At 46.2% G+C, this 26,182-nt stretch overlaps 1 protein-coding gene across 1 annotated transcript in view; it reads right to left on the bottom strand.

Moving 5' to 3' along the window:
- Nucleotides 1-26,182, bottom strand: part of LOC119462229 (cathepsin L-like) — a 42,043-nt gene that overhangs the window by 1,209 nt on the left and 14,652 nt on the right. Inside the window, exons 7-13 of the mRNA XM_049672902.1 lie at nucleotides 24,922-25,027; nucleotides 23,035-23,128; nucleotides 11,019-11,139; nucleotides 8,717-8,859; nucleotides 5,488-5,679; nucleotides 3,413-3,578; nucleotides 1,462-1,570 (exon numbers count right to left, since the gene is read on the bottom strand). Of these exons, the coding sequence (XP_049528859.1) occupies nucleotides 1,462-1,570; nucleotides 3,413-3,578; nucleotides 5,488-5,679; nucleotides 8,717-8,859; nucleotides 11,019-11,139; nucleotides 23,035-23,128; nucleotides 24,922-25,027 (931 nt within the window). The remainder of the gene's footprint in view (nucleotides 1-1,461; nucleotides 1,571-3,412; nucleotides 3,579-5,487; nucleotides 5,680-8,716; nucleotides 8,860-11,018; nucleotides 11,140-23,034; nucleotides 23,129-24,921; nucleotides 25,028-26,182) is intronic.

The raw sequence follows: 26,182 nt of genomic DNA, 5'->3' as shown, positions 1-26,182 counted from the left end.
TGAGAAGGCATGACTGGCATCCAGGAAAGTGCCTGCTTGGCTACCTCAAGCTGAGGGAGGACACGGTTCGCTGAAGCACGCCGCTATCCCAAACTCACCGGTGAACTGATCAATAGACAGTTTTAGAATTGGTGACCCAAGACTATAGGCCCTTAAGCCACGTTGCGTTAGTTGCTCTTGGGTTTAGAGGAGCAGCAGAGTTTGAGAATTGAGTCAAACGCAGACTGCTTTGGGTCGAGCGCTCGTGACGCCGCAGTGGCGAAAATAAAAAAAAAGGAGCTTGAAAGCAACAAAGAAGAAAAGCTTTTCTTGCAAGTGAAAACGAACAGAAGGCATTTTTGAGCAAAAAGAGCGAACAATAAAATGTCACAAACGTAATCGCTTTGCTAGCACTACGAATTAAGTAAACTATTTTAAGTCAAGCAAAGCCAATCGCAGCCAAGTGCTCGTAAATGTTTTTTTGGTGATTCACTTCAAAACGGCAAGTTCAACTGTTTAACATGGAGAAAAACGGTCGGACAGCAAGTGTGCTCTGCTATCATCTGCTGTACGCTGATTTGAGTTGGGCTGACATCGAAGATCTATTTCTACTGTTGCCAGAAGCGATTTACCGACGACAAGGCCGGCGGCAGTATACGTCTCGCAAAGGTTGCGTATTGACCGCAGCGAGAATGTTTTCTTCGTACCCTCTGCCAGATTTTTCCCAACTTGTGACCACAGCTTAACGTCATGAAAGGGCTTGTTGCGAGCGCTTCACGCAATATACGGATGTCATCTTCTTCTGTGTAGTGCGCGCACGCGTACGTATCTCTCGGAGCAGCCATGCTTACCACCTAAGAGACAACGGCTTTGGATGGCTGCGGCTCGTACGGCTCTCCTGGTTATCTCGCGATTTCTTGTCACCCGCGAGGATGACCCAAGACGGCTTGGAGGCCCACGCTAGTTTTCGATTTTTGGGTCTTGGGTTAACGCGAACGCAAGAACGCAATACTGGTTTGCATACTGCGCATGCACACTTGCGGCCCGCAATTCTCTTGGGTCCCCAAGCCGCTTGATCCCCAAATTCTAATGCTCTCTAATATGAGCGCTGGCTGCTGAGTTTGACCGTTTGGTTAATTGTTCAGGCATAACAGCATGGACGCGATGTTTGTAAGGGTAGAGGTGTCTATCCCCTGATGCACAGGGCTGCATGACGGCATCGCCGGAAGGAAAATATCCTCTACGCAATGCCGTTTTCATTGCCGCAAAATGTTTGAAGCCAGAAGGTGTAAAATAGGAAACATACTTTAGGTGATCTAGGGCGACTGGTATGATGTCCTCCGCTTGGACCATCCATTATAAATAAGAGAACAGCTGGAAGCACTAACACTTCTTTTCGCTAACTGTGAATATAAAATTACTTTGCGATGGGTAAATATGGTGGAATTATTAATGCTGTAATACTTCTAGGCTACAACTTACGAATTCCTCACAATCCAGTATTTCTCGCCCTTTTCAGTGGCTCCATAGCCAACAATCAGCACACCCTGGTACATAGTGTCTTTGGAGCACCCAGAATCGTGGTACACTCCTGAAAGGAAAAGGAGGTGGACACAATAATTAATGAGAATCACCGTACCACTCGTAGGCAAACTATTGCTTCTGCCTTGCATTGATCGGTGAGAATGCGTACTTCGCCATATTGAGGATGTATTTGTGATAAATTTCAAGCTTCTGCCTCTTCTCTGATTAACTTTGCTTTTCAGACAAACTTGCTATGGGCAGCCAATTCATAGCAAACATACGAGATCCATTAGGCAAGGACCAAGCAGATCACACTGTTTAACTAATCAACTTGTCAAAAGCCCAAATGGTTACAAAATTGTCAACTTTAGGGCTCCAGGATATGGCGGACGTGTTGTGACCGCGAAGCTCCAAGGAAACTTTTTCCATTCCTTAATTTGCAACGATATGCGTATGGTATACCAAACCTCACTTCTGTGCAACCTTACTATTTTGAGATAGGCTACATATCACGCACTTGGAATACATCTTTCATAGTACCATGTGAAGTTTGGTATCATACCGAACTTCATTTGCCATTACAATCGATATATCAAAATAAAGACCACGCACTACCTCTTACGTGGCAGCCGGGATCATCTACGGGGTGCTTCCTACAGCACTTCTTCCGTGCTAGAGCTGCCCTTATTGCAACAAATAATTGACTTGGGCTAGTTGGTTCGTTTCTTAAATATAAACAGGGCAACACAAAAAAAAAACGGACGGAGATAGGAGACGTAAACAGGAGGGGCGCAGTTCTGCTTACGAGTCCCTTCTTCGTTCGTGTTTTTCCGCGCTTCCCTGTCTATGCCTGTATTGAGTCGTATTTTTCGCTGAAGAAAGCTTGTTTTAAAGATAACAAGCACTTCACGGCCTGCCCACATTGGCCTCGGAAGGCGCTTCCAACTTCAATGTGCTCAATAACGAACCTTGTGACTACACACAAAGGGCGCTTCATTCCCGCCCTAATGCATTGAGTGGTTCTGATAAAGGTGACCAGGGGGTGTATTATGTAAGGATTCACTCTCCAGTTTCCGTTCTTTCTTCTCTTCGACATTGACTGGCATAACGCCAAGTCTTAGTTGCCGCCAGTATCGGCCACTCATTCGGACGGGTCATAAGAAATGAATAGAATGGAAGGGTAAGAATCCTTACAGAATACGGCCCCAGAAATATGTGGTCAGTGATATGTGGCCTTCTCAAAGCGTGATGTGAGGTTGGCTGAAAAGTTCCAGATGCACGGCTTGCACGTCACAGATGGCGTACACAAGCGCATTCGCATGGTGCTTACTTATGGCACTCGTTGGCCATTCTCACGCGCAGTGGAGCGTCACTGTTATTTTCCACTACGACTTGATCTCTGCTCTCTTCATGAGCATGCATCTGCGACAGCTAGACTCGATTGTGAACCTCGATTGATAAAAGTTCAACTACGCCAAATTATGAGCCTGTCGTATATATGTATGCGGTCGACTGGCAATCAGAGTCTAGCACGATTACAAAAAGCTGTCACAAAGCATGGTTAGGTTTACTAAGACACCCCTAAAGCGCTAAATAAATGTTGAGAGATGGGGGAGGAAAGAGAGTGCGAGGAGATTATTTGGTCCAGAAATATAGAGGTTCTTTCCAACGACGACCATAAATTACTGTGCCAGCGATTTCAATTTAAGCTCTCATTGTTCTGACAGCTACCGATACGGCTTGTATGGTGCTTGAAAGCCGTGCACGAACGTCTGCTGGGCTGAAAGGGCGCAGATGGAAGATTCCATGGAAGCATGCCGAGGCAAAGAGCAAGTACAGAATGCAGATTTGAGTCATGCCTCTCTGACATTCCCATTGTGCCACCTCTGCAATCGAAGCGATAACTTGCCTTCGGAGTAGAAGGTGAACGTAGGCATCCTGTTGTCGATAAATGCACATACGGGACCGACTAGAGCCACCTTAGTCTTAAGTGCCATCTCTGTTGCAGAATTAATGTCGACAAAGCTGGACACTGTAGCAGCCACTCCCGTCGGATCGAATGCACAGTCTGATTTCTGCAAGGCAATCAAGAGGAGAAAACCTTTAGAGGGTGTAGTCTCGTTATTTTGGCCACAGGAAATGAACACAAGTATAGCGATAGAAGGAATGAGTAGCCGCCAATGAGAGCTTTGTCTTTTTCACGCGAGAAGATCCGGAATCTCTGTTCTCTTTTTGCAATAGTATTTTATCACTTTGTTGAAGCGAGTAAAGAACGGTTTACATCTTTTATTGGTGTTACATATGCTTATAGCGCGGCTTCTTGTGACCGCCTCTATTACAATAAAGAAGCACTCACATTCTTTGAGATCAGGCTAACCCCATTGCCTGTGGCGGTATAAGACGTCAAATCCAGGGATTCTCAACTTGCTCCTGATGAACGTAGGGGTTCCGCGAATGGCACTTTAGAGTTCCGCAAGTGGTCAAAAGGAATCCGACCCAGCGCTTCCTTTGGCGGATCTTTACATTAGAGTTTGTATCTGACGATTAACACACCACGTGCGCACTTTGGTAGTCTTCGCGATAACGGCGGAACCATCGGGTAGTCATCGCGGCAACAGAGTTCAAGACTCATTGCTGGCTAAGCATATCAGTGGGAAAAGAAGTGCGTGTGTGTGTGTGGAGGAGGGGGGGGGGGGTTGCGTGGCACTCTGGGAAGGCCGGTGTGGTTCCCCAAGGCCAGAACGTTTGGGTATCCATGATCTAGTCGAATGTTATGCGTCGTTGAATGAATACATTAAAAGGAAATTACTGTTGTGTGAAATAATAAACATCGTCGCATCACCCTTACAGGAAGGTTCTATGATTAGAGGCTAGATATGTAAAATCGTGCAAAGTATTTCACAGTACTTTAGAAAACAGCGCAAAAACGGGACCCAGGAAAGGAGCACACGCATTTTGTGCTCGATTTCTGTGTCCCATTTTTGCGCTGTTTGCTGAAGTATGTGTTCGTACCAACAAGCCCGGCTAGCCACCATTTTGTATTTCACAGACTGTCAAACAAGCGGTAGCGTCGACTACTGTACAGTAGAGAATATTTTGACACATTGACCTTTTCCATAAACGTCGCGGTTACTGAAGCAGGCGACAGTGCCATTATTTGACAAACGACGCTTTTATACTGTTTCGCATACGCGAGCGGCATTCCTCCGTGGCGCCCCTGGTGTGCAGAACAACGTGTATATATATATATATATATATATATATATATATATATATATATATATATATAATTTGTGTGTGTGTCTATACTTCAAGGTATTGGTTTATATGCACTCCCCGATGTCTATAAAGATTAGGATTGTTGGGTGCTCCACAGTGCGTTATGAGCAACACCATCGTTGGGCGCTCTGGATAAATTAGGCAGCCAAGAGTTCTTTAATATGCTCCTAAAGTCTAGGCACACGATCGTTCCTGTATTTCGTCAACATCGAAATGTGGACGCCTTCACAGTGTATCCAACCCGTGACCACGTGCGCAGCAGCAGGATGCCGTAACCACTAAGACCACCGTGTTGGTTGTATACGTGAATAGTGTTCTCGCTTTCAACAGTGTCCGATCAGATGGTTGTAACACACTTACCCATAGAAGCGGCCGTTGCCCCATTTCGTAATACGATATATTTTAACTTAGTTTTTTGGACTGTTGCTGGAAGCTCGAAATGGAGAAAGATATTGCAAGTGTACAACAGGGTCTTGCAGAACAACCGTTTGTGCCACTGACATCAGTGTCAGATTTAGGAAAGCGGCAGTGTAACATGTAACGGCTACTGCACATATACTTAAGAACGCAAGCTTCACACAGACAACCAGTTAGCCTAGTGTAACCCCGCTGTAATTAAAGCCTAGGTTTCTTTCCCACGTTAGTTGCACTCCCGTCTTGTGAACGGCGAAAAAAAAGGGCAGAGCGCCTGCAAAGACGACTTACTGTTCCCACATATGGGTAGCTTTCTTCGCTATCAATACCACCGTTCACTTTAATGTATCCATAAGTAGAATCCATAAAACCTCCGTCGCAGTTCCTGTTGTGAAACATGGCACCACAGTCCACAATATTTTGAGCGCTGAGTTGAATGAGTTTGCCAGTTTTAAGGAACTGTTGACTTTCGAGGGCTCCAACCTGCAAGAATTGAACGTACGCGTTTAATGCCTGAAACATGCCTAAACCACGACGTCGTCGAGAAGGCTACAATACATACATGGAAACGTCGTCTATTCTTCTCACACCATTCAGCCACAGGCGTCTGTTTAACACCCACGTCTGTTTCTACGTGTTCTTGCTCTTATATAGCGACTAATAGGCTTGACAATGAGTTGAGGGTATTATTCCAACCAAAAGTAATATTGAATCGCAGAGAGGGCTAATATACACGAGCGACACGTCAAATTCTAAATTTGAGTCACATAATGAAGTTTTATGTAAACCATTTATTTTTCACTTAATCAGAGGTGCTCCAGTCATCGCTCAGTGAATAAAATAAAATAAAAGCAACGACGTGCAATCTAACATGTAGCGGCCGTCAACCACCATCAGTGAATAGTGAGATAGAGGTGTGATTCATCATTTAACTGACGTGAGCTCGCTCAATGCTTGAAGGAAAGAAATACAGCACCAGCACACAAAAGCAATTGCAGGAACAATTTGATGGATCATAACGAGACATCCAGGTGACTGAAAAAAAGTATGGTCAGAGAATCAATGTTAACTCTTTTTGTGGATTTGTATAAATGTCTGCTATAATTTAGAATTTTAGTCAATCTGGGGCACACATCTTACATTTGCACGGCATACGTTTGTTAATGAGAATGTGACAGTCGTTGTACAATTTTCATAAGGAGTTTCAACTCCTACTGCGTCGTTTCAACTTTGCCGTTAGTGTTAGTTATGCATTTTGTTTTGTACGTGCGGGTAGCACTGACAACAGTATGTGAGAAGGGCGTAGAGAGGATGCCCAGCCTGCACCACCAAGGTATCGCAGGTATAGCACTGACAACAACAGAAAAGTGTTTGATCGCTACGTCGCGTTTATCTCTGACATGCGGAGTATGCATAAGATCCTCAGCCATTCACGTGTTCTGTAGCTCGACATGTTCTGTAGTCGCAGCATTGACACCAGCCCAGGTGACTCGCTTTATATTGTCTCGTTCGGCAGGTGTCCCCAACACAGTTCCCTAAAATGTGTCTATTTGTCTCAATATAAAATAGAGCCATTTGCAATCACCTTATCCCTGTTTTTTTTAAACCTTTGGTTACTTTGTTGGTGTTGATGAAAGAAGCGGTCAGCTGCTAACCCATTCTCACTTTAATTCTCCAGTTGATGAAATTTAGCCTTTATTTGTCAACCACTGTCCTTTCCAGCTACTTACTGCACTGAATGCATAAGAAGAAAGACACGATCCTTGGTCGGGCAGCTGGCGTCACAGCGCCCTGTTTTCTCCAATCCACTTCATCAGGCAAGTCACTGGCATTCAGATGGATCGGTTCTTCTGGACAAGCCAACCCTTCTAAGCCGGATCTTCTTCCAGCTGAGAATGTTACCGCTTGGGAGAGCTCGGACCCTCAGCTGCGGCATAAAATGTTATCTCTTATTGAAGCACGATGACAAAATCGTTGCTTAAGAACAGAAGTAAACCTAGGGTAACATTTTTTAGGGGAAGCTTTGCCACAGGCACTCCTGTCTAAACAGTTGGTTATGGGAAATTGTATTGCTAAGCGTCAAAATTTGAGCACGTTGAGAAAGCTAAAATGTAACAATTATAGAGAGCAGATTTCATTATTATGCGGTTGTTTCCTGAAAAAATTGTAAAAAAATGGCAAGCTTGCACAACAGTGTAGTAGGCAATATTGTAACTTTGCAATAAGAATTGACAGCATGTACACTGCATCTATTGGAATAATTAGAGCAGAAAAACTTGTGTATGTTATATTACTCACAAAGAATTTGTCTACTTTAAACGTTCTAAGATCCACAATTTACAAAAGTGTTATCAGTGTTGGTGCAGAGTTTTGAAGTCACATTCTGTGTGTTGAGTGCTTATTTTTAATCAGAAAATTTCAGCAATCTCGTAAAATAAAACTGTGAGACCCAATAGAAATCTGCCTCCTACAATGAGTAGAACTAAACATTATCTTACAAATGCAGCACTATTTATTGCAAATTAGTAAGTAGGAGCTCACCTGGAATTACAGTTACCATTTCAATTAGAACAATAAATTTTGTACATTTCAGCAGGTTCGGTAACTATGGTGTTGCTTCTGGTGCATATCTTTATCCCTGAAGTTACGTAACCCCAATATCACCACAAAGAACAGAAATATAGAGGTAAATTCGCTACTAAGTAACAAAACGTAGACGGTATGGTTATTGAATATCTGGACCATGTGGGATGCAACAAGCTGTTGATCAGAACAGCTATACACATTCGTGGAGCACCGGTTGACTAGATTTACTGGTGTGGTTCTCAGCGTTCCTCTGAGCCTGAACTTCTGGTGCATTCTAAGCCTAACAAATGTTTTTTAGGAGGACTCACCGGCCCAGACTATGCCCCCATAGTCAACATTGAATAATAAAAGGTTGTAGTTATAAAGAAACACTTTTTTTCATGTTTTTTATGACTGAGATAACTGCAACGTTGAATTAGTGAACATACGCACCAGCAGTGCAGGCGCGCGTGGCAATATTCCTCACGTTTTATTTAACAGTGACTGCAGCCCAACCAACGAGGATTAAAAAAAATTTTTAATCCTCCTTGAGTCCAACCGATCTTGTATCGTGAGGATGACTGCAGCAATTAGCGTGTTAAAAAAGGCAGCAAGAGAAGGTGACATTTCAGGGTTTCGCTTAGCCCTATCCAACTTCAATGACATTTTTTTGTAATGGGTAGTTGCCTAATATACTTTCTAGCTTTACAAAGGACGTTATGGTGTTGACCTCTCTAAGTTTATTCGTGTCTTACACAAGGCAGGAGTATTAGACGTTAGCAACAAGCAATGTTCCTGTTAAGGTTTTGTAAAGCTATGTGGTTTGCTAGCTAAAGACGCTCTCCATGCGTCTATGCACAAAATTCAGTCAACAACAAACGTATCGAGAAATGAAGACATTTGCTGTCACAACAAAAACGGTGAAACTTTCGTTCCTTTTATTTTACTCTCTTACCATATCTCCGAAGCGATTCATAGCCAGCTTAAAGCTGACATTTCCTTCGTTGTATTTCTGGTTATGCTCCTTGATCAACTCAAGATTGCTTGAAAAAATAAGAAGCCTTTTCTGTTCCTCTTCTTTTGTTTGGTACAATTTCCCTACGTAAAAAAAGCACACGGAAACAAAAACCTCCCAGGATGGTTATGAACAAACAATAGAAAATGAAATATTATTTTTGTACGCGCATGCAAACCAAGAATTCCGAGTGCTCACTGAATATGTACCGCGCGGTCTATTCAAGCGAGCTCCAAGCGTAAATGCCGAACCGTTCTCCTTTATGAAAGGATGTTGTTTTCCCTCCTTTTTTTCTTGCTGCATCGCTTTTCTTTCATATATGGTGACTTACTCACATCTTTATTTGCGATAACATGAACCATGCTTTAGTGTGGACTGGACTGGACAAACTTTATTTGGGTCCTGCAGGACGCGCATTAGGGCGTAGTGGGCGTCTCCCACGTAGGGACCGACAGTGAATACCTGGCGGCCGCTTCGTGGGCCTGCGGGAAGGCCCATTGCTGGTCGGCGAGAAGCGAGCTTCTGAGGGACTTCTCCCACTCGTCCGAGGTAGAGTCGGGATTAGCGTGTCTACACTCCCAGAGCATGTGTGCGAGTGTCGCCGTGCATCCGCACGGGGGGCACATGTCGCTGGGGTACGCGTCAGGATAGAGAACGTGGAGTTTGGCGGGGTTTGGGTATGTGTCTGTTTGTAATAAGCGTAGGGTTAGCGCCTGCGGTCTGTTAAGTTTGGGGTGTGGGGGCGGAAAAATGCGGCTTTAGTGTGGGAAACAAAGTTTTAGTCTAACCTGAGCCCCACTTGGGGCACGACATTACAGACATGTAGAGCATAAAGGTGTGGCAAAGTTGAGCATAAAGTGTTTAGAAATTAGTGAAGTGCTTGTTAATACAATTCCCAGCTGTACCCAGGGAGCGGAAGAATGAAAAATATCGACTGCTTACTTGAGAATAACAGAATAAAATGGCGCAATTATGAATAGCTATATAGCGCAGCTGGAAATATTTATATTTCCTGCTCAAATATGAGTAAAACAACATACATGTAAAATATATATGTTGTAGAAACCAATATTGTCGAAGTCAACGAAGCTTTACGTTGTTCAAGTGTCTTGGCCGCCTCTTGCCGTCGTCGAGCTCCTCGCTCTTTTGACAAAAGCCACCTTACGTTCTGCATGAACCTTCCGTGATCGACAGGCCGCTCCGTTTGAATTACCTCTGTAGTTTTACACAAATCTCCAACCCAGATCCCCGCAGTCACACACATCACTGAGGGGAGCCCCTTATTCCGCGACCGTTCTCAGGTAATTAAGCATGTAAGGTGGCGAGGGAGACATCATCGATCATGCAACGATAAATCCGCTCCTTGCCAAACACCTAACCGTCCTCCTCTCCACCTAGCCCTTTTCACAGCCTTTCACCTTTTCACAGTCCAAACCACACCAGATTACACACATCAAGCAGTGCATTTCTTTTACATGAGCTGCTTAAGTTACAGGGTTTAACGTTCTGAAGCAAGACATGACCTACAAAAGACGCCTTAGTAGTGGAGGCGGGCTACCGGTTACTTTTAACGAATTAAGCTGCTTCAGCATGCACTCAAAGCACGGTACACGAGCGCTTCTTTACATTGCGCCCCCATCGAAACTATCCGGCGAATAGTGAAAATTTAACCGCGACTTTGTTTTCTGTAGCATAACGCCGCAGATACTCTGCAACGGCGGCATACCTAAGTGGGTCACAGTGAAGGTAATTTGTTAAGTACATTTATGTAACCATCTAAAGGCAAGTTATTATTTGTGTGAAGAAATATCGTGCCGACCTAATCGCCAAGCTATTTTTGAGATGGAAGAGACAAGTGTAGGCAATTCACAATATAAGTCTGCGGCCGCTATCAACTTAACAGCGACTGCGATGTTGTGCGTACCTAATAATGTCTTCATAAGGTATCCCCGAGTACAGCAGTGCCTTGTTCATTTTTATTACCAGGCTGACTCTCGATAGTGACAGGAGCGCGACCACTGCCGTTTCGAATGGGACTGCTTTTTTTCATGACTTCTTAAGTTGGGCTTTCACTGCACGTCATCGTCTATACCTGCGTGATTAGTCGCCTTCGCAGCAGTTAATTAAATGTGGCTATAGCTATGCAGTGAAAAATGCGGTATCCTCCGTGAATAGTCTTGAAGTTATTTCTATCGTACCCACCGCGCGTCACGAAACCTAAGGCGTCTAAAGGGCAATTTACCATGCATTGACTTGAACGATTTCCACTGCTCCTCTATTAACGCCTGGTCAAGAAGGACGGTACCAGCCACCAGGTTGGTGACTAGTAGCAAGGTTGGCATTGAAGGTTTCATTTCTGACTTCTTGATTCAGTGAACTTCACGCTGAAAGTGAAAAGAGGCAACTTTAGCAAATGACGCACGTAGCACACCTTGTTACGGGTCGTTCAAACGAAGAAAAAAAAATCGCAGTCATTCCACTCTGCGAATGTGGGCTACCAGCGGAGGTGTAAAAGAACTACACAAAGATCACTACTCGCACCAGCAAGGAAATCACGCTGTCGCGTGACGTCATGAATGTTCGCAATCACCGATAGGTCGTTTTCAGACCACAATTGGTCACACACACAACTGAAGCCAAACGTTTTGTCTACGAAGTCTCGGCGGAATTGCGCATTCGAACCACTGTAAGTACCAGCCTTCCGAGCGTGGTACCTCCGTCGTTGCGTCGCATTTCTTGCTTCGCGATCTGGGAGTCTCTCCGCTCGAGCTCGCCGCTTACGAACAGCCTCTTCGGCCCCTCCTCGATGGTTCGTGCCACCCGCCGCTCTCGCTCACGTCTGCAGTCCCGACGTTGGGCCTCGGGAGCAGTTTGTTTGTCTGTCCAGAAATTTCCACTGAAATTTCGCATACGCACCCTTGTGCTCGTGCAATTTACTGGCGTGGTACCTGCGTCGCATCGCCGCATTCTCCGCTTCCCGACACCCACCTTCCTGTCGAGCCCGCCGCTTACGGGCAGCCACTCGGACTCGCTGCTACTCGCCGCCCGTTCCATAGCTTTTCCCTTGCTACGCCAGCTGTCAGTACATGTCTTACTGGGTCGCTCCGCCACGACCGCTGACAACGGCGTTAGGTAGTATTGGGTGGTTTCTTAGCTTTCATCTTGCTACGGCAAGTGTCAGCACATGCCTTACTGGTTTGTTTTGTGTCCTCAGAAAAAACGCCGGAGTTTTGAGGTGAGGACATTGAAAATCCTATGAAAGGGTATATACTGCTCCGCTGTAAAACGAAAATTTAACGTAAGTTCAAAGAGTGTATTAAAGAAAGCAGATAAAGGCAAACGTTCTGCCGTATTTGTTCTCGGCTAGTATATTGGTGTATTTTGTAGCCTAGCAATCTCTCTCTATATATATATATATATATATATATATATATTGTGAGCATTATATTACCCCTTCATCTTCTTCATCTGTATATACTCATCATCATGGCCAGCGTCACTCGCTTCAGCTCGCGGCCTGCATAATAAACCGTCGAGGTTGCACAGCTGTCTCGCAAGTGGTGGAGGTGCGGGGTAAGCGGCGACCGGAACGAAGCTCCAGGGATACTCGAAGTCATAGAGGACCAAGGAATCGAGAGCAGCCTCCACCACTTACGAGACTGTTGTGCAGTATGTAGAAGAGTGGGTGCGGTGTTGTGGAAATGACAAATGACACGGTCGGACGTAAGGGCACGCTTTAGGGCATCAAATGCAGTTTCGCATTCGTCCGACCATACATAGGGAGCTCCAGAAGGAAGTAGTTGATGGAGCGGCGCCGCAATGGTGGCAAAGTTACGTATGAAGCGCCGAAAATACGAAGCTAGGCCAAGGAAGCTACGCAAATCTTTGGCGCGTTGAGGCCTGGGGAAGCCCAGGACAGCGGTAATCTTATCGGGGTCAGGTCGAATGCCCTCCTTGCTGACAAGGTGTCCGAGCACTTTAATGGTTTTGCTGGCGAAGTGGCACTTTTTTGTATTCAGCTGAAGGCCAGCAGCAGAGAGGCATCTCAAGACTTCGTCGAGGTGCTGCAAGTGCTGATGGAAGGTCGACGAAAATATGACGATGTCGTCAAGGTAGCATAAGCAAGTCTTCCACTTTAGGCCCCGTCGTAGTACAGTGTCAATCATCCGCTCAAATGTGGCGGGAGCATTACACAGGCCGAAAGGTATTACGTTAAATTCGTAAAGTCCATCGGGTGTGGCAAAGGCAGTTTTTTCCTTGTCTGCTTCGTGCATGGGGATCTGCCAGTATCCGGAGCGTAGATCAAGGCTGGTGAAATACTCCGCGCCTTGTAATGAATCTAACGCGTCATCGATTCGGGGCAGTGGATATAGATCTTTGCGGGTTATTTTGTTCAAGGCACGGTAGTCTACGCAAAATCGCACTGAGCCGTCTTTCTTACGCACCAAAACGACAGGAGACGACCAAGGGCTTGAGGAAGGGCGGATGATGCTTCGTTTCAGCATGTCGGCCACGTGGGTATCGATGATCTGGCGTTTGGCGGAAGAAACACGATATGGCCGCCGGCGCACGATGGAAGTTCCATCTGTGTGTATGCGATGAGCCGTTGCAGAAATCTGTCCCAGAAGAGGAGAGTGCACGTCGAAGGAGTCTTTATGCTTGGATAACAACGCCAGTAACTCTTCCGTCTGCTGTGGCGTTAGATCGGTGCTGATTGCACTAGCGAGAACAGAAGCAGGGACCGTATCTATAGATGTAGGTGCTTGTGAAACAGCAGTAGTCGAGGTAAGCACAGAGACAGGCTGAGTGTCCAAGACGCAAATTACAACAGCGCCTTTAGGAAGAAGTACTGGCTCAGTGGTTGTGTTGAGTACAGCCAAAGTGGCCGTGCCGTTGGTGAAGCGAACAAGGCTAAGTGCCAGAGCAATCCCTTTGGATAGGCAACGAGCTGATGGTACAACTAAAACGTCACCATCGGCGATGTCCGAGTTTTAACTACAAGAAGTTGTTCGCGGCCAGGAGGCACCATACATTCGTCAGCAGTTCGTAAGCGAAGGCGCGGGTCAGCCACGTCGTTGGAATTGTCGGTCTCGGTCAAGTTAACGAGGCGTTGACGGCACGAAATGAAAGCAGACGCCGAAGAGAGAAAGTCCCTCACTAATATAACCATGCGAGCACAGGAAGTCAACACTGCGAACTGGATATGGTGGCAAATCCCGTCAATCGAAACTCGAACGGTGCATTGTGCCGATGGCCGAATCACAACATTATTTGCGCCATGTAGAATAGCTCCATTGTAAGGTGTAGTAACCTTGCGTAGACGAGAGCACAAGTCAGCGTGAATAACAGAAATAGCTGCGCCCGTATCAATCAATGCAGGAACTGGTACGCCTTCTACACACACTAATAAAGTATTGGCCGGGCACACTGGAGGAATTGTAGTCTGTGCGGGCCATGCAGCTTTCCCTCCAAAAACTGCACCATCTAGTTTTCTGATCGGTAGTCAGGAGTGCCGGAGGCCGGTAGCAGAGGTGATGTCGAGCGTCGGAGAGGGGAAGACGAGCGGCGGCGCCCTGGACGGTAGTTGCGAGGCTCTTCGGGATTTGGAGGCGGAGTAAATGAGCGTTGGGGAAGCGGGCGCTGGGAGGGACTCGGAAGAAGCAACGGGTCTCTCTCGTAAACATACATATACGCAGATCTCACGTGCTGTGGGAACCGGTTTAAGCGAAGTTTGCAATGGTGATGAAGACTTTTCGTTTCGCCTGGAAGGGCAACAAGAGGTGAAAGGCAGATACGTTGAACAGCTTACGTGTCTGGTTGTCTACTTTGTGTTTCGCCAGCGTTTGCAATTATAGAGTGCACGGCCAGCTTCGGCACATTTTTACAGGGAAACACCTTGCTCAAAATAAACGTATGGTGCTCGATCATGCGCATTTCACGCATGACCGCTGGCGCGACGACCAAGACGGCATGATGACGAGGCAATGACGACTGGTGAATGATGACGGCGAAACGACCACCTCTGTATGTCGAAGACGCAATACCGACGATGGCATGAAGACAATAGCATGATGACACTGGAATCACTACGGCACAATGAGGAGGACAGAACGACGACGACGACGAAATGACGACGATTGCATCATGAATGCGACGGTATGACGACCACGGCCTTATGACGACAATGGGACGATGATAATAGAATAACGATGTTACGACGGCGGGGCACCGATGGCATGACGACAATGACAGGACGAAGATGCAATGACGACGATGATATGACGACAAAGACAAACCGACAACGGGATGTATGCGCTGGAATAATGACGATGATGATAATGATGGCGTAACTACAATGGGACAACCACGATCGACGGCTGATTGTCAACGACGGCATGATGACAAATGAATTACGACACTGAAATTACTACGGCATAATAACGACGATGAAACGGTCACGAAAGGATGACGACGCGCTTACGAAGGCGAAGCAATATCAATGATGAATGACAATGACGAAATGTTGATGACAAAACGACGACGACTGTATGACGACAACGGCTTGACGATAGCGGTGTGACGACAAAGACATGACAACGAAGGAACAATGACAATGGCACGAAGGTGGTGGAATTATGACAGGATGATGACAAAAATTCAGAGCACTTCCACCACTGTGAAGATGGAAGCCAGCGAAGCTGTCACTATGGTGGGTCTGCTGTAGTAAATATTGCCCCCCACGATGAGAATGGGCGTATCGTCGTTGGGCATCATCCAACGGAACATGTCTATCATGAACGTTCCGGTTGAGAAACTCGCGTTGCCACGTGGCCGTCGCACCGGGGAAGTTGGCGCTAGCGTTGCCGAGGCGTGCATCACCATTGTCGGGTTCCTTGAGGTCAAGACGCCGCAGACGTTTGGCCTCAACATCGCGCTCCCACAACTCGGGGTCGGTGGCTCTTCACTGACGTTTGGTCTCAACATCGTGCTCTCTTAACTCGGGGTCCACGGCTCTTCGCTCACGTTTCGCTTGGGCTTCGGAGGCCCTCACGCTAAAACCGGCCCGTCGACGACGAGCCCTTTCCCGAGCGCGTTCGCGGTGGCATTGCTCAAACGCGTTAGGACACGTCGTCAGCTGCTCATTACTGGCTCATACCCCCCTTAAGCAATGGCTCATAACCCCGTAAACGCGGCCTCCCCATTAGGACTACAGAAGAGAAGTGAAATTCTACGCTGGAATGATTAGAGGCAACGCAGCCAGCTGTGGAAGGAGACAACGACGACGAACGCGGGAGCAGTGGCACGGGCACGTGCAGAGAACGAGCACAAACTTCACTCTCTCCCAGCTCACGCTCTCCCAGCTCGGTGATGCTGCGCACGAAAACAACACCAACCTAGCAAGCGTTTAACAGCTCCGCTGTAAAACATGACAACGATGGCCTAGTGGTAGTGGAGCTCACGTCAACGCTTACGTGTATCGTCTGCCGCCCCAATCATGTTGGTTTGCACTATATGCGGTGCTTGTTTTCACTATGTCCGGTGCCGGCAAATCGTGCAAGACAACAGCCAGTAACGAGCACCCGAAAAGTAGGGGGGGGGGGATGAAAGAAAGCTTCGCTTTGAAAAGAGAGCACAACACGTCGACACGCACCATAATTTACGCAGTAAGCAAGAACACTTTTCTGTTAGCCTAAGAGACGTTCAAAGACTATGGCTTAGCTGAAGGATGCCACTTACCACTCATGCGTAGACGTTATCAGATTGGCACTCACAGGTGTGCCACTGAGACGTGCTGCTTGAGCTCACGAAAACACAAGCTGCACAATACAGACACTATCAAACAATTGTCTGGTTTCGCGGAAACATGTCCATCGAAGCAGATAAAACAGAAATCTCCCAGTACAAGCTGTGAAAGCCTAAGTGAATTGCTTTGCACGTGGCAACAGGCTATCAGATAAGTTTCTTTTGCCACTTGTCAGTTGTGCACAGGCTGACTTCTCTTCCTCCTGAAGTGATAACTGTGTAGTGGATGGCCTCATCAGTCAAGTCAAAGGTATCCTCGTAGACTGATCGTCGTTGCAAAAATTCACGCAATCAAATAGAAGAGGGAGGGTGGTGGGGTCGGCGGGGCGTCCAATACCTCTACTGATGAACCAAGAGTCACTTTAGTTTGATGTGTAAGTTCAACGTAGTATCTGTATCATCAACAGCTGCAATACACGCGGCTATAAGCAGCATCTGTGAATTAAAATTAGAGTGCGCAATACTGCATTACATCACGATGGTTTCGCGAAAAGGGTCTCGTTTCAACATTCACATTCTTCTGAATGGTGCGAAGTAACTTTGCTTGGTGGCTCGAATACGAATTGGTATGATGATCCGGCGAACTTCCTCACGAGCTGCCATGGAGACAAGCGTCATAATGCGGCAAAGCTTGCGATTCGCATCTACAGAATACACACTGTTTGAAAAGGCTCCTGAAAGCTGTTACACTGCGTGCAGTGCCATAGCAGAGAACTGAAACTTTTGTCAAGGTTAATGTAGAAAATTCCCACCCGTTATCCGACTGGACCAGTGAGACTGAGAAATCCAGTGGCACTTTGCGAGTGGTTGCGCATTGCGTATAAGCATTTTACTTCTCATGCTGCCCACAACCATATGAAGGTGCCTACAGGTATGACAGAAGTTTCACTTCAATTCGGTAGAATGGTTCTTTTTATGTCTCCTGTTCCTAATTTTCGAGCTACTTTCGTCATGCTGTTCGCCAACTATCCCTGCAAATAATTTTGTTAGAATGGTGGACCAACCAAGCATATTCCACTTTTCAATTGAGAACAGAATTTCTGCTTCCTTATCTTTTTTTGTTCTGGTCGGGTTTCATGAAGAAGCAGTAGCTATTTGCTTTAGGTGAAGCCCTTGGGTAGTTAACCTAAGTGGCCTTGGAGAAGCACAGTGTAAATAGCAAAAAGGAAGACGCACATAAACCTGGAACAAGGTTTGGGTGAGGATTATTTGTTTTTGCGTTGTTAGAACTTGTATCTATCCCCGATATTTTGCCTACTCATGCGCCCACTTATACACCTACTCATGCGCCTACTTGTCTTTACCTCTGCCATCAGCAGCTTGATTTACCGAAAATACGCCAGAGCCATTCTGACTTACTGCCCACTTAGTTCTGCCACGCTTGCTACGGCTTTAGACATCATCTGTATCTTTGCTGACACACTGTATCGGTGGCCAGACCACGTTTCATGTGGCAGAAAGCTTTATTAAGAATTAGGAAATCCTGGACTTGATTGCAGAAATGATTCGCGCCGCAGAAATACGTGCAATACATTGTGTATAAATATTGCAAAATAATGAAGAGCATTTTAGGATCGTGTCTACTGTCATAAATATAGATTACCACGTTGTCATTATCATATGTAAAGGGCAAAATGTTCATTGCTCGAAAAAAAAATCGTCGGCCCTTCCACTGCGTGAAGGTGGATGATAAGCTGAGCTTATCACCATCACAACAAATGGAGGGTATACGTACCCCTTCACAGTGCTGAAAACATGCTAGATGTTCCTTGGTTAAAGATTCCTTACTCGTACCGTAAGCTCTAAATTCACCAAGGTCTTCTCCACTAGTAGCATAATGTTCATTCAGCACTTCCAAGGCATTGTGTCGCTTTTCGTCGGAGCAGATCACACGGATGAGGGACAAGTTGTTGTCGAACCACAAATACTTGCGTTCAATGTCTCGAGTTTGCCCGGTGGCGCAGCATCGTCCCGACATTGCTGATTGCAATTTTTCTAAATTAAATTGCTTCAAAATTACATCTATTCGTCACGTAGGACTCATGCCCCCTTAACTGATGGCTCATGCTCATGCATGAGCATGCTCATGCAATGGCTCATGCCCCCTTAACCGCACAAAGCCCGAATACCATTCCACATCAAAGAAAATTAAAAGAGCTTATTCACATCAATTTACGGTTATAGGGGGTATATTGGTACAAAGAAAACAATCAAACAATAATTGTGTATACAATAATTAGCACGGCAATTAATCGCTTAGTAATTGATTTGCAGAACTATCCACAACTGAGAACTCCCTCCGGTCTATAAAAAACACGTGTATAGGCCCTGCATAGGGTTTCCAGTGCTTAAATCAAAGTTTTAGGTGCCAAAATCAGCGTATCAAAAATGATACATTGGGCTTTGTGGGGTTAAGCTATGGCTCATACCCCCGTAAACACGGCCTCCACATTGCGACGACAGAAGAGAAGTGAAATTCTACGCTGAAATGATGAGCGGCAACGGAGCCAGCTGTGGAAGAAGATGACGACGCCCGAGCCATTGCTGATGATGATAGTTTCTGCGAACAGACACGGACGTTCAGGCTAGACATAGCCTTGTAAAAAAATTCAGAGCCCTTCCCCTGGCGTGAAAATTGGGTTAAGCGTAGCTTGTGGCAAGACGACACTATCGCAGGCGTTCCGCTTCGTAAGCCCTAAACTCAGGGTCGGCTGTTCTTCGCTGACGTTCGGCCTCAACATCGCGCTCCCGCAACTCAGGGTCCGTGGCTCTTCCCTGACGTTTCGCCTGGGCGTCGGAAGCCCTCACGCTAGAATCGGACGACAACCTTCGCTTACCCCCATTTTCTCGACAGGAGAAGGGCTGGTGGTTTTGTCTCTTTGGGTCCCACATGTTACATGGGCAGTTCAAGAGCGTGTTACATGTCCGCGAGCCCACAGGGGTATGTGCCATTGAGCTTGGACCCTTTCTGCACTATCACTAGGATCGGCCCACTTTTCAGCGTGACACCACCACCACCACCGCCCACACTTGTGAACCTATAAATCTTCGCTTAAAAAACACCAGCCCTTTTCCTGTCGAGAAAATGGGGGTAAGCGAAGCTTGTGGGAAGACGACGCTGTCGCAGGCGTTCCGCTTGCTTTGCCCTAAACTTAGGGTTGGCTGCTCTTCGCTGACGTTTGGCCTCAACATCGCGCTCCCGCAACTTGGGGTGCGCGGCTCTTCGCTGACGTTTTGCCTGATATTCGGAAGCCCTCACGCTAGAATCGGCACGTCAACGTAGAGCCCTTTCCCGAGCGAGTTCGCGGCGCCGTTGCTCAAAGGCAGCCTGCTCCACGGCGGAACGCACCGGGCATGCCTTCCCATCCGGGCGCCGAGACTGTTCTGAGGCGAGGGATGCCCGGCGGAGCGCGCGCCCACCCCCTTTCCTTCCCTTTTCATCCCTGCGACACACCTAATCAGCGGAGCTGAAATGTAGGGCTCCGGTACGTGCCACACGTGATTTCTTTCTATCCTTCTCTCTTTCTTCCTTCGTTCCTTCTTTCTTTCCTTCCTACCTTCCTTCCTTCTTTCTTGTCCGTGGCTTATACCCGCATATCTAACATGGGTATGCGCCACACGTGATTTTATTATTGTTAATTGTGACGTAACTGACGCGAATGTGATGTTTTGATGTCATGACCTATCAGTCATGTTAGCCACACATTCGTACCCTTCCATGCCAATTTTGGTATATGCGAAGTGAACGAGACCCGAGTTTTCGACAGGTTTTCGAGATGGTTTTAGCGGGCCACCACCACCACCACCGCCGACACTTGCGAGGCAATACAAGCTTCGCCTGAAAAAAAAAAAGGCCCTGCAGGATTTCGTTGTCCTTGAAACAGTGATAGTCCACACAGGCCTGAATATTGTTATGAATGGTCTTCTTTAGTATCAATAACTGCAACAAAATCAACCTTGTTGTGGTATGTAATGTGCAGTAAGAAAATGGCAATGTTTTTGTGCTGTTGTTCATCAATGTGGCGGCCATCCATTACATGATTCATTCGAAAGAATACACATGATTCTTACATGATTCCTATTTGTACGAATATACGAGTATATGCACATCCCGATACTTGGATGCCTCTTCATTTATGCTACCAGTGATGTGAAACATGCGTTTGACATCAGTATTGTGCATCAGTGTCAACATCGTTATTGACAGCCACCTATATTCTAGATAGCATACTGCGCTAGCTCTTTTCTGGAGCAAGACAAGGAGAGACAGTGAAATCTAATTAGAAGCATCGCCATCAAGACGATTATATTTACGGGGCTACTGTTGTGAGAAGGGGATCAGTTTCCTCAAAGGTAACCAGAAAGTAGGGGAAATGGGAGCAACTCGACGGTTAGACGTAAAAAGGGCGTTTTCGTCTCTCAAGGCTGCAGTAGTGCGCGTGCGGGGTGAAATTTTGCAGGGTAAGTGTTTAGTCCCTGCTCAAAATGAGAGAAACGAGAGGATTAACAGCAACAGTTACTACCCATTCACTCTATTGTTTTTCCGAAGCAGCGGAAAAGGTATTGTCTGTATAAATACAGAAAACGTGTATAATTTGAATAACCGTCCTGTAGTTCCCACTGTCAGCGTCTCTGGCGCTGTTTTATAATTATGTTACCCCACCAACTCGCGCAGCTATCTCTATTTTTGCAATAATTTGAAGTTCGTGCAGTGTCTATTGAAATACATATAGGGCGACACTTTGCCTAGTCGTGAGAAAATTGCGGGGAATTTAAAGAGATGGAACATCACGACCCGGAACTTCATGTGCACACACAAGTGAATGCTACACATTAAACACGCAAGTTCTTGATCGACTAGCAGACGTCCTTGCTCAATGGTATTTAAGTAGCTTTCATTCAGAGAAGAGAGAATCACGACTTAAGTGAAGCGATCTGTAGCTCAAACGGGGCTCACCAAACCACAGAGAAGTCAGTCTTCTCGCTTGTCTTGAGTGCCCCGTTTGCGTTACACGTGCTTCACGTACTGTGTCGTAGGGTAAATCATCTAAGTAATAATCGGGCAGCTTCCTTTTTGCAGTCGCATATCATTGATAGTACACGCAACGCTAGACACTCTCACCATAGCACACTCAAAGTGCCGAGTCTTTTTTGTATCGCCGCACCTGCGTGGAGGTGCTTAACGTGCTCTAGTTTTCCGTCACCTAAACGGGGCTGTCGTGGTGTGGCACAATCTCACTCGACAAGGTCTGTCTTTCGAGAAGAGGCTTCTCAATTGCGTAGTTTGGTCGGAATCTTCGAGTAGGGGTGCTATAACGTAAAATGATTCCAAACTGTTTTGATTCCAAGTTCTGCAATCAGCCTGCACGATTGGTCAAAACATTTTCGGGCCACTCCCAACTTCGCCTGTCTGTCACGCGACGTCACGAAAACAGCGATAGCTCCCCATCTGATGTAACGTGTACACACTGATTATGCATGATTAAACCACACAAAACAAAAATAATCATTCCTGATTCGACGCCTTTTCACCATTAGCCCTCAGCTATTGGTCCAATGTTTTCTGTCTACGCCCACTTCGCCTATCTGTCACGCGACCTCGCAAAACCGCGAAAACTCACCACGTCAAAGTGACGTGTACGCGAAAAAAATGCATTAATATGCCGAACAAAACTGAACATTTCTCGGAATAGCCACAGACTTCTACGTTCTGAAAGGAATAGAAGATGGTTGCCGCCGATCGATCAGGCCCTCGCTACAAGCACCTACCAGTGAGCATGTATTTATTTGCGCATGATAAACCTTTTTGCGTGGCAGTAAAACGTTATTGAGCCATTTCGGCATGCATACGACATCGCTCTGCCAACTCTTGCTTGCTAAGGATCCGTTTTAGCGGCACTCTTATCCTTCCGCTGCACGCCGCGGCGATTTTCGACCAGCTACCGCAAGCTAAGTAAGGCGAAGCGGACCAATCGGAGAAGCCGGCACCACCCTCTTCATGCGGTTATCTATTTTCACTGTGCTGGCTCGGCCCCATCAAAACCCTCTCCACTAGAGCGTGATCCTCGCCTCTTGTCAGCCAATTAGATAAGAAAAACCACTGAGTGTAGACAATGTTATTGGTTTTGAAAGCGAACAAAGGTGACCTCCTATAAACGAGGAGAGTGTTTGATTGGGTTGTTCAGACAACGTTGCGGGTCACCGCCCGATGCTTGCATCGGTTGTTACGTAAATTTGACGTCAGGAGTTTGGAATCAAAACAGTTTGGAATCATTTTACGTTATAGCGCCCTAGTTTAGATCAAGTATTATAATTGGGCTATCTGCCACAGGCAATTTTTGAAAATTTGGTGCAGCTAAAATGAAACACCCTATATATTATTTGGGCTTGTTGTACCGCGCTGGTTCTGTTTCCGCATTACTGGTTTTAATTCTGTTTCCTTGGACCACTTATACAAGCGGGTAGCTAGGGACAGTAGCGATGCCACATTGATTGTCCTTGTCGCGGGACATCAGGATGTAGCCCTTGTCGCCCCAGGACTCGCTCCAACTAGAAGGAGAAAAAGAAAGATTCAATAAAAAATTGTTATAATGGGTCAGATTAAGAATAGACGAACTTACAGCATTTAGTCTGTTCATTGCCTGAATATATCAAACATCACAGTAAATTTCATAGAAAACCATGAAAAGCCATGACCCTTCGCGCCTTTATGCTGGGCGTATCTGGTTTAGGACCTAATCTAGCCACCGTTATCATATATCACGTGGTACGTACACGATTTACGTCATACGTATCGCGTCGAACGTATCACGACGTACTCTGCTATTTGATACAGCCAACTGCGCTCGACCTGTGGGGCAGCAGGTAGACGAAGCTACATCTTAGCGAGTTCACTCCATAGTTATCCCTATATTTAACGATTACATCGGAGTACAGTGAGCTGCTTGACAAGGAGGCGCACACCAGACTGCAGGCCACAAAATACTCTGAGCTGTTGTGCATTCATTGTCAACTGATTTAGGTTATTAAATTACTAAATCTCATTATTACCTAGTGTTTACGCACATGACGTTTTCGTTTTGTATGCTTTATTTGCCTTCTTGCAGAAAATAATGGATGACGGTCATAGTTACTCGCTTGATCGCTTGAAAAAAATATATCCTCAGCGGCATATATGTCAGCTACGAAAGAAAAAATGTCGCAGTTTCGCCTGAAAGGCGAAGCATCAATTGCGGTAGCAAATTCGTAGAAGGATATTTGAGGTAGGGATAATAGTGTTATGGGCTGCATAAACTTGGACACATTTGCTTACTAACTGAATTAACAAGCGTGGTGTCAGCGCGCACAAGTAAACATGAATAGATCACACTGATTGACCTCAGACAACAATTGTCAAAACGCTGGTATCAAGCGAAGCCGCCGCAGTGAGCGAAAGTTTGTGCGGTCTATCGCTTCAACGAAAACTGAGCGGCGAATGCATAGTGCATACAAAGGTCAGAGCCGTGCGGAGATCGCTTTTAAGAGACAGTGCGGGCGATCGCCACAGCCGGGCAAAGTACAAGCGCTGTTCTTGGCAAAGTACAAGCTGCCCCCCCCCCTCCCTCCTGCGCTGCCTTCCCGCTTTCTTGCTTTCGCGTGGGAGATTGAGTGGCCAGTTCCCCTTGCGCCCGGTTGCAAGATGGGCATTTGGTGCCGCAGCAGAGCGTCGCCCCGCCTCCCTATCTCCCATACCCCCACCAATTTCGCGCGACGGTCACGTTTGCTTTCTGCCGTGCGTTCACTCTCCGTGATAGCGCACGTCCCCCGCGCGCTTTCACTCGCGAATACGGAGCGCGGCGACGATTTTATGGCTCTTGGAATTTATACGGAACCTCACGGCGACGGCGACGATGACAGCGACGCCGACGGCAGAAATATGGTTAAAGTGTCCATATAATTGCTATCGCAATAAAATTAAGGTACCAAGTGCATCACTTGTTCTCATTTCCGTGTGCAAGATCGCTCTTATCTTGAGTGTGAGCCTCCTCATTCACGATCGTCAGCCTTGAATGATTCCTAATCGCAAGTGCGTGATTCGACGCCATTTGCTCCACATATGCACTATGCACTCCTCTCTGGCTCGAAGTAATGCATAACGCAATGTACGAGACAGATATCAGCCTCGCGCTGACTTGGACAGTAGCCAACTCTCCCACGTGTTTGGAAAAGGCGGGGGGGGGGGGGGGGGGGGCTCTAAACACACACTGACACGTGCACGTACACAGAAACAGACGCACAAAGGCAATCGCTTTGCAATGCCGAGCTGAGAAACGATTGCTAATGACTAGTACTTTTGCTCTCACCTGTTCTTCACAAGCCAGTACTTCTTGCCATCGAGAACGCCATAGCCGACGACAAGAACAGCGTGGCTAGGTAACGTAGAGAAGCACGCTGGATCATCGTACACTCCTGTCGGGTAGCAAAGTAAAAGAAGTGAGGCTCAGCTTTTACGCATCGCCAATACATGCGAGAGAAACACCACTTTGTCTTGAAAGTTTTCCTGAGGACGTTCGCCGCATCCGCGGCTAATAGCCGTAACGTTCCACGTTTAAACGTTCCTGTCCTGTGCTATACCCTAGTTTCGCGGTAACTGTCATTCATACTGCTTTTCGTCACACCCGAAACTCAAATATTAAGGTGCTGCTTTACTGAACGTTGAGACTTTTATTCAAAAGGGTATGCTTACCTTATTGATGGCGTGCTGAGATTATAGTGGGCACCGGAATCAAAAAAAATTAAGTGGGTAATTTTGCTAAGGTATAATTTCGGATTCCATTAAATGTAAAATATACGTAATTATTTATTACATATTTGCTACTAGCAGGCACGTTCCTACTCATAAACTACTGGCGGGAAATGTGGGGTGTGTTTAGGCTAACTCGTGCCAAGCCTTATCAAATACGAGAATGCAACCGAGATGCGGCATTACAACAAACCTTTTTGAGGAACTTAATGTATTTACACCGTGAGCTCGTATCAATTAATAGCAATTATTAATTTATCCACTTTTAACGTATTGTTTCAATAAAATATCTTCAATGGAAGCATTGTAAAGCACTTCAGGAATATGCAATTGCATCAGAAATTGATTAAATTAATATTGTAAATAATGATCTAATCGCACAAAAAATAGTTACCTTCCCAAGAGGATGAACGATACTAAATTGGCTGCATTATCGATCGTTTCTTTAAAGGCTTAGTACAAGTTAGCTAACACAGCATGTATCAGTGCGAGTGTCTGCGACATAATAATTGCTCATTACTCGGTCCCCGAGCGCTGTGGCTTGAGTAGTCCACCAGAGTCATTTGTGCAGTCTGGTGAAATTCAATGCATGGAGCAAAAACATGAACAGCACTAAAATTAGAACCACGGCATGTAAAAGAGCAATACACACATGCAGTGACTCTCCAAAGCACATTGTTGCGGAACCACGGCGAATGTTTTCTACGACTAGTACTTTTGCGCTGCACTGTGAATTTACTACGTGTAATAATGTGCTCGCTTCTTCACATTTTCGGGGAAATACAAGCGTTTTATTAGCATTTTTTCGCTAAATAATCGTT

Source organism: Dermacentor silvarum, chromosome 8 (genome assembly GCF_013339745.2).
Source record: "Dermacentor silvarum isolate Dsil-2018 chromosome 8, BIME_Dsil_1.4, whole genome shotgun sequence".
In the NCBI taxonomy this organism is placed as follows: domain Eukaryota; kingdom Metazoa; phylum Arthropoda; class Arachnida; order Ixodida; family Ixodidae; genus Dermacentor; species Dermacentor silvarum.
Note: the sequence above shows the minus strand (reverse complement) of the source record. Positions and strands in the feature narration are given on the sequence as shown.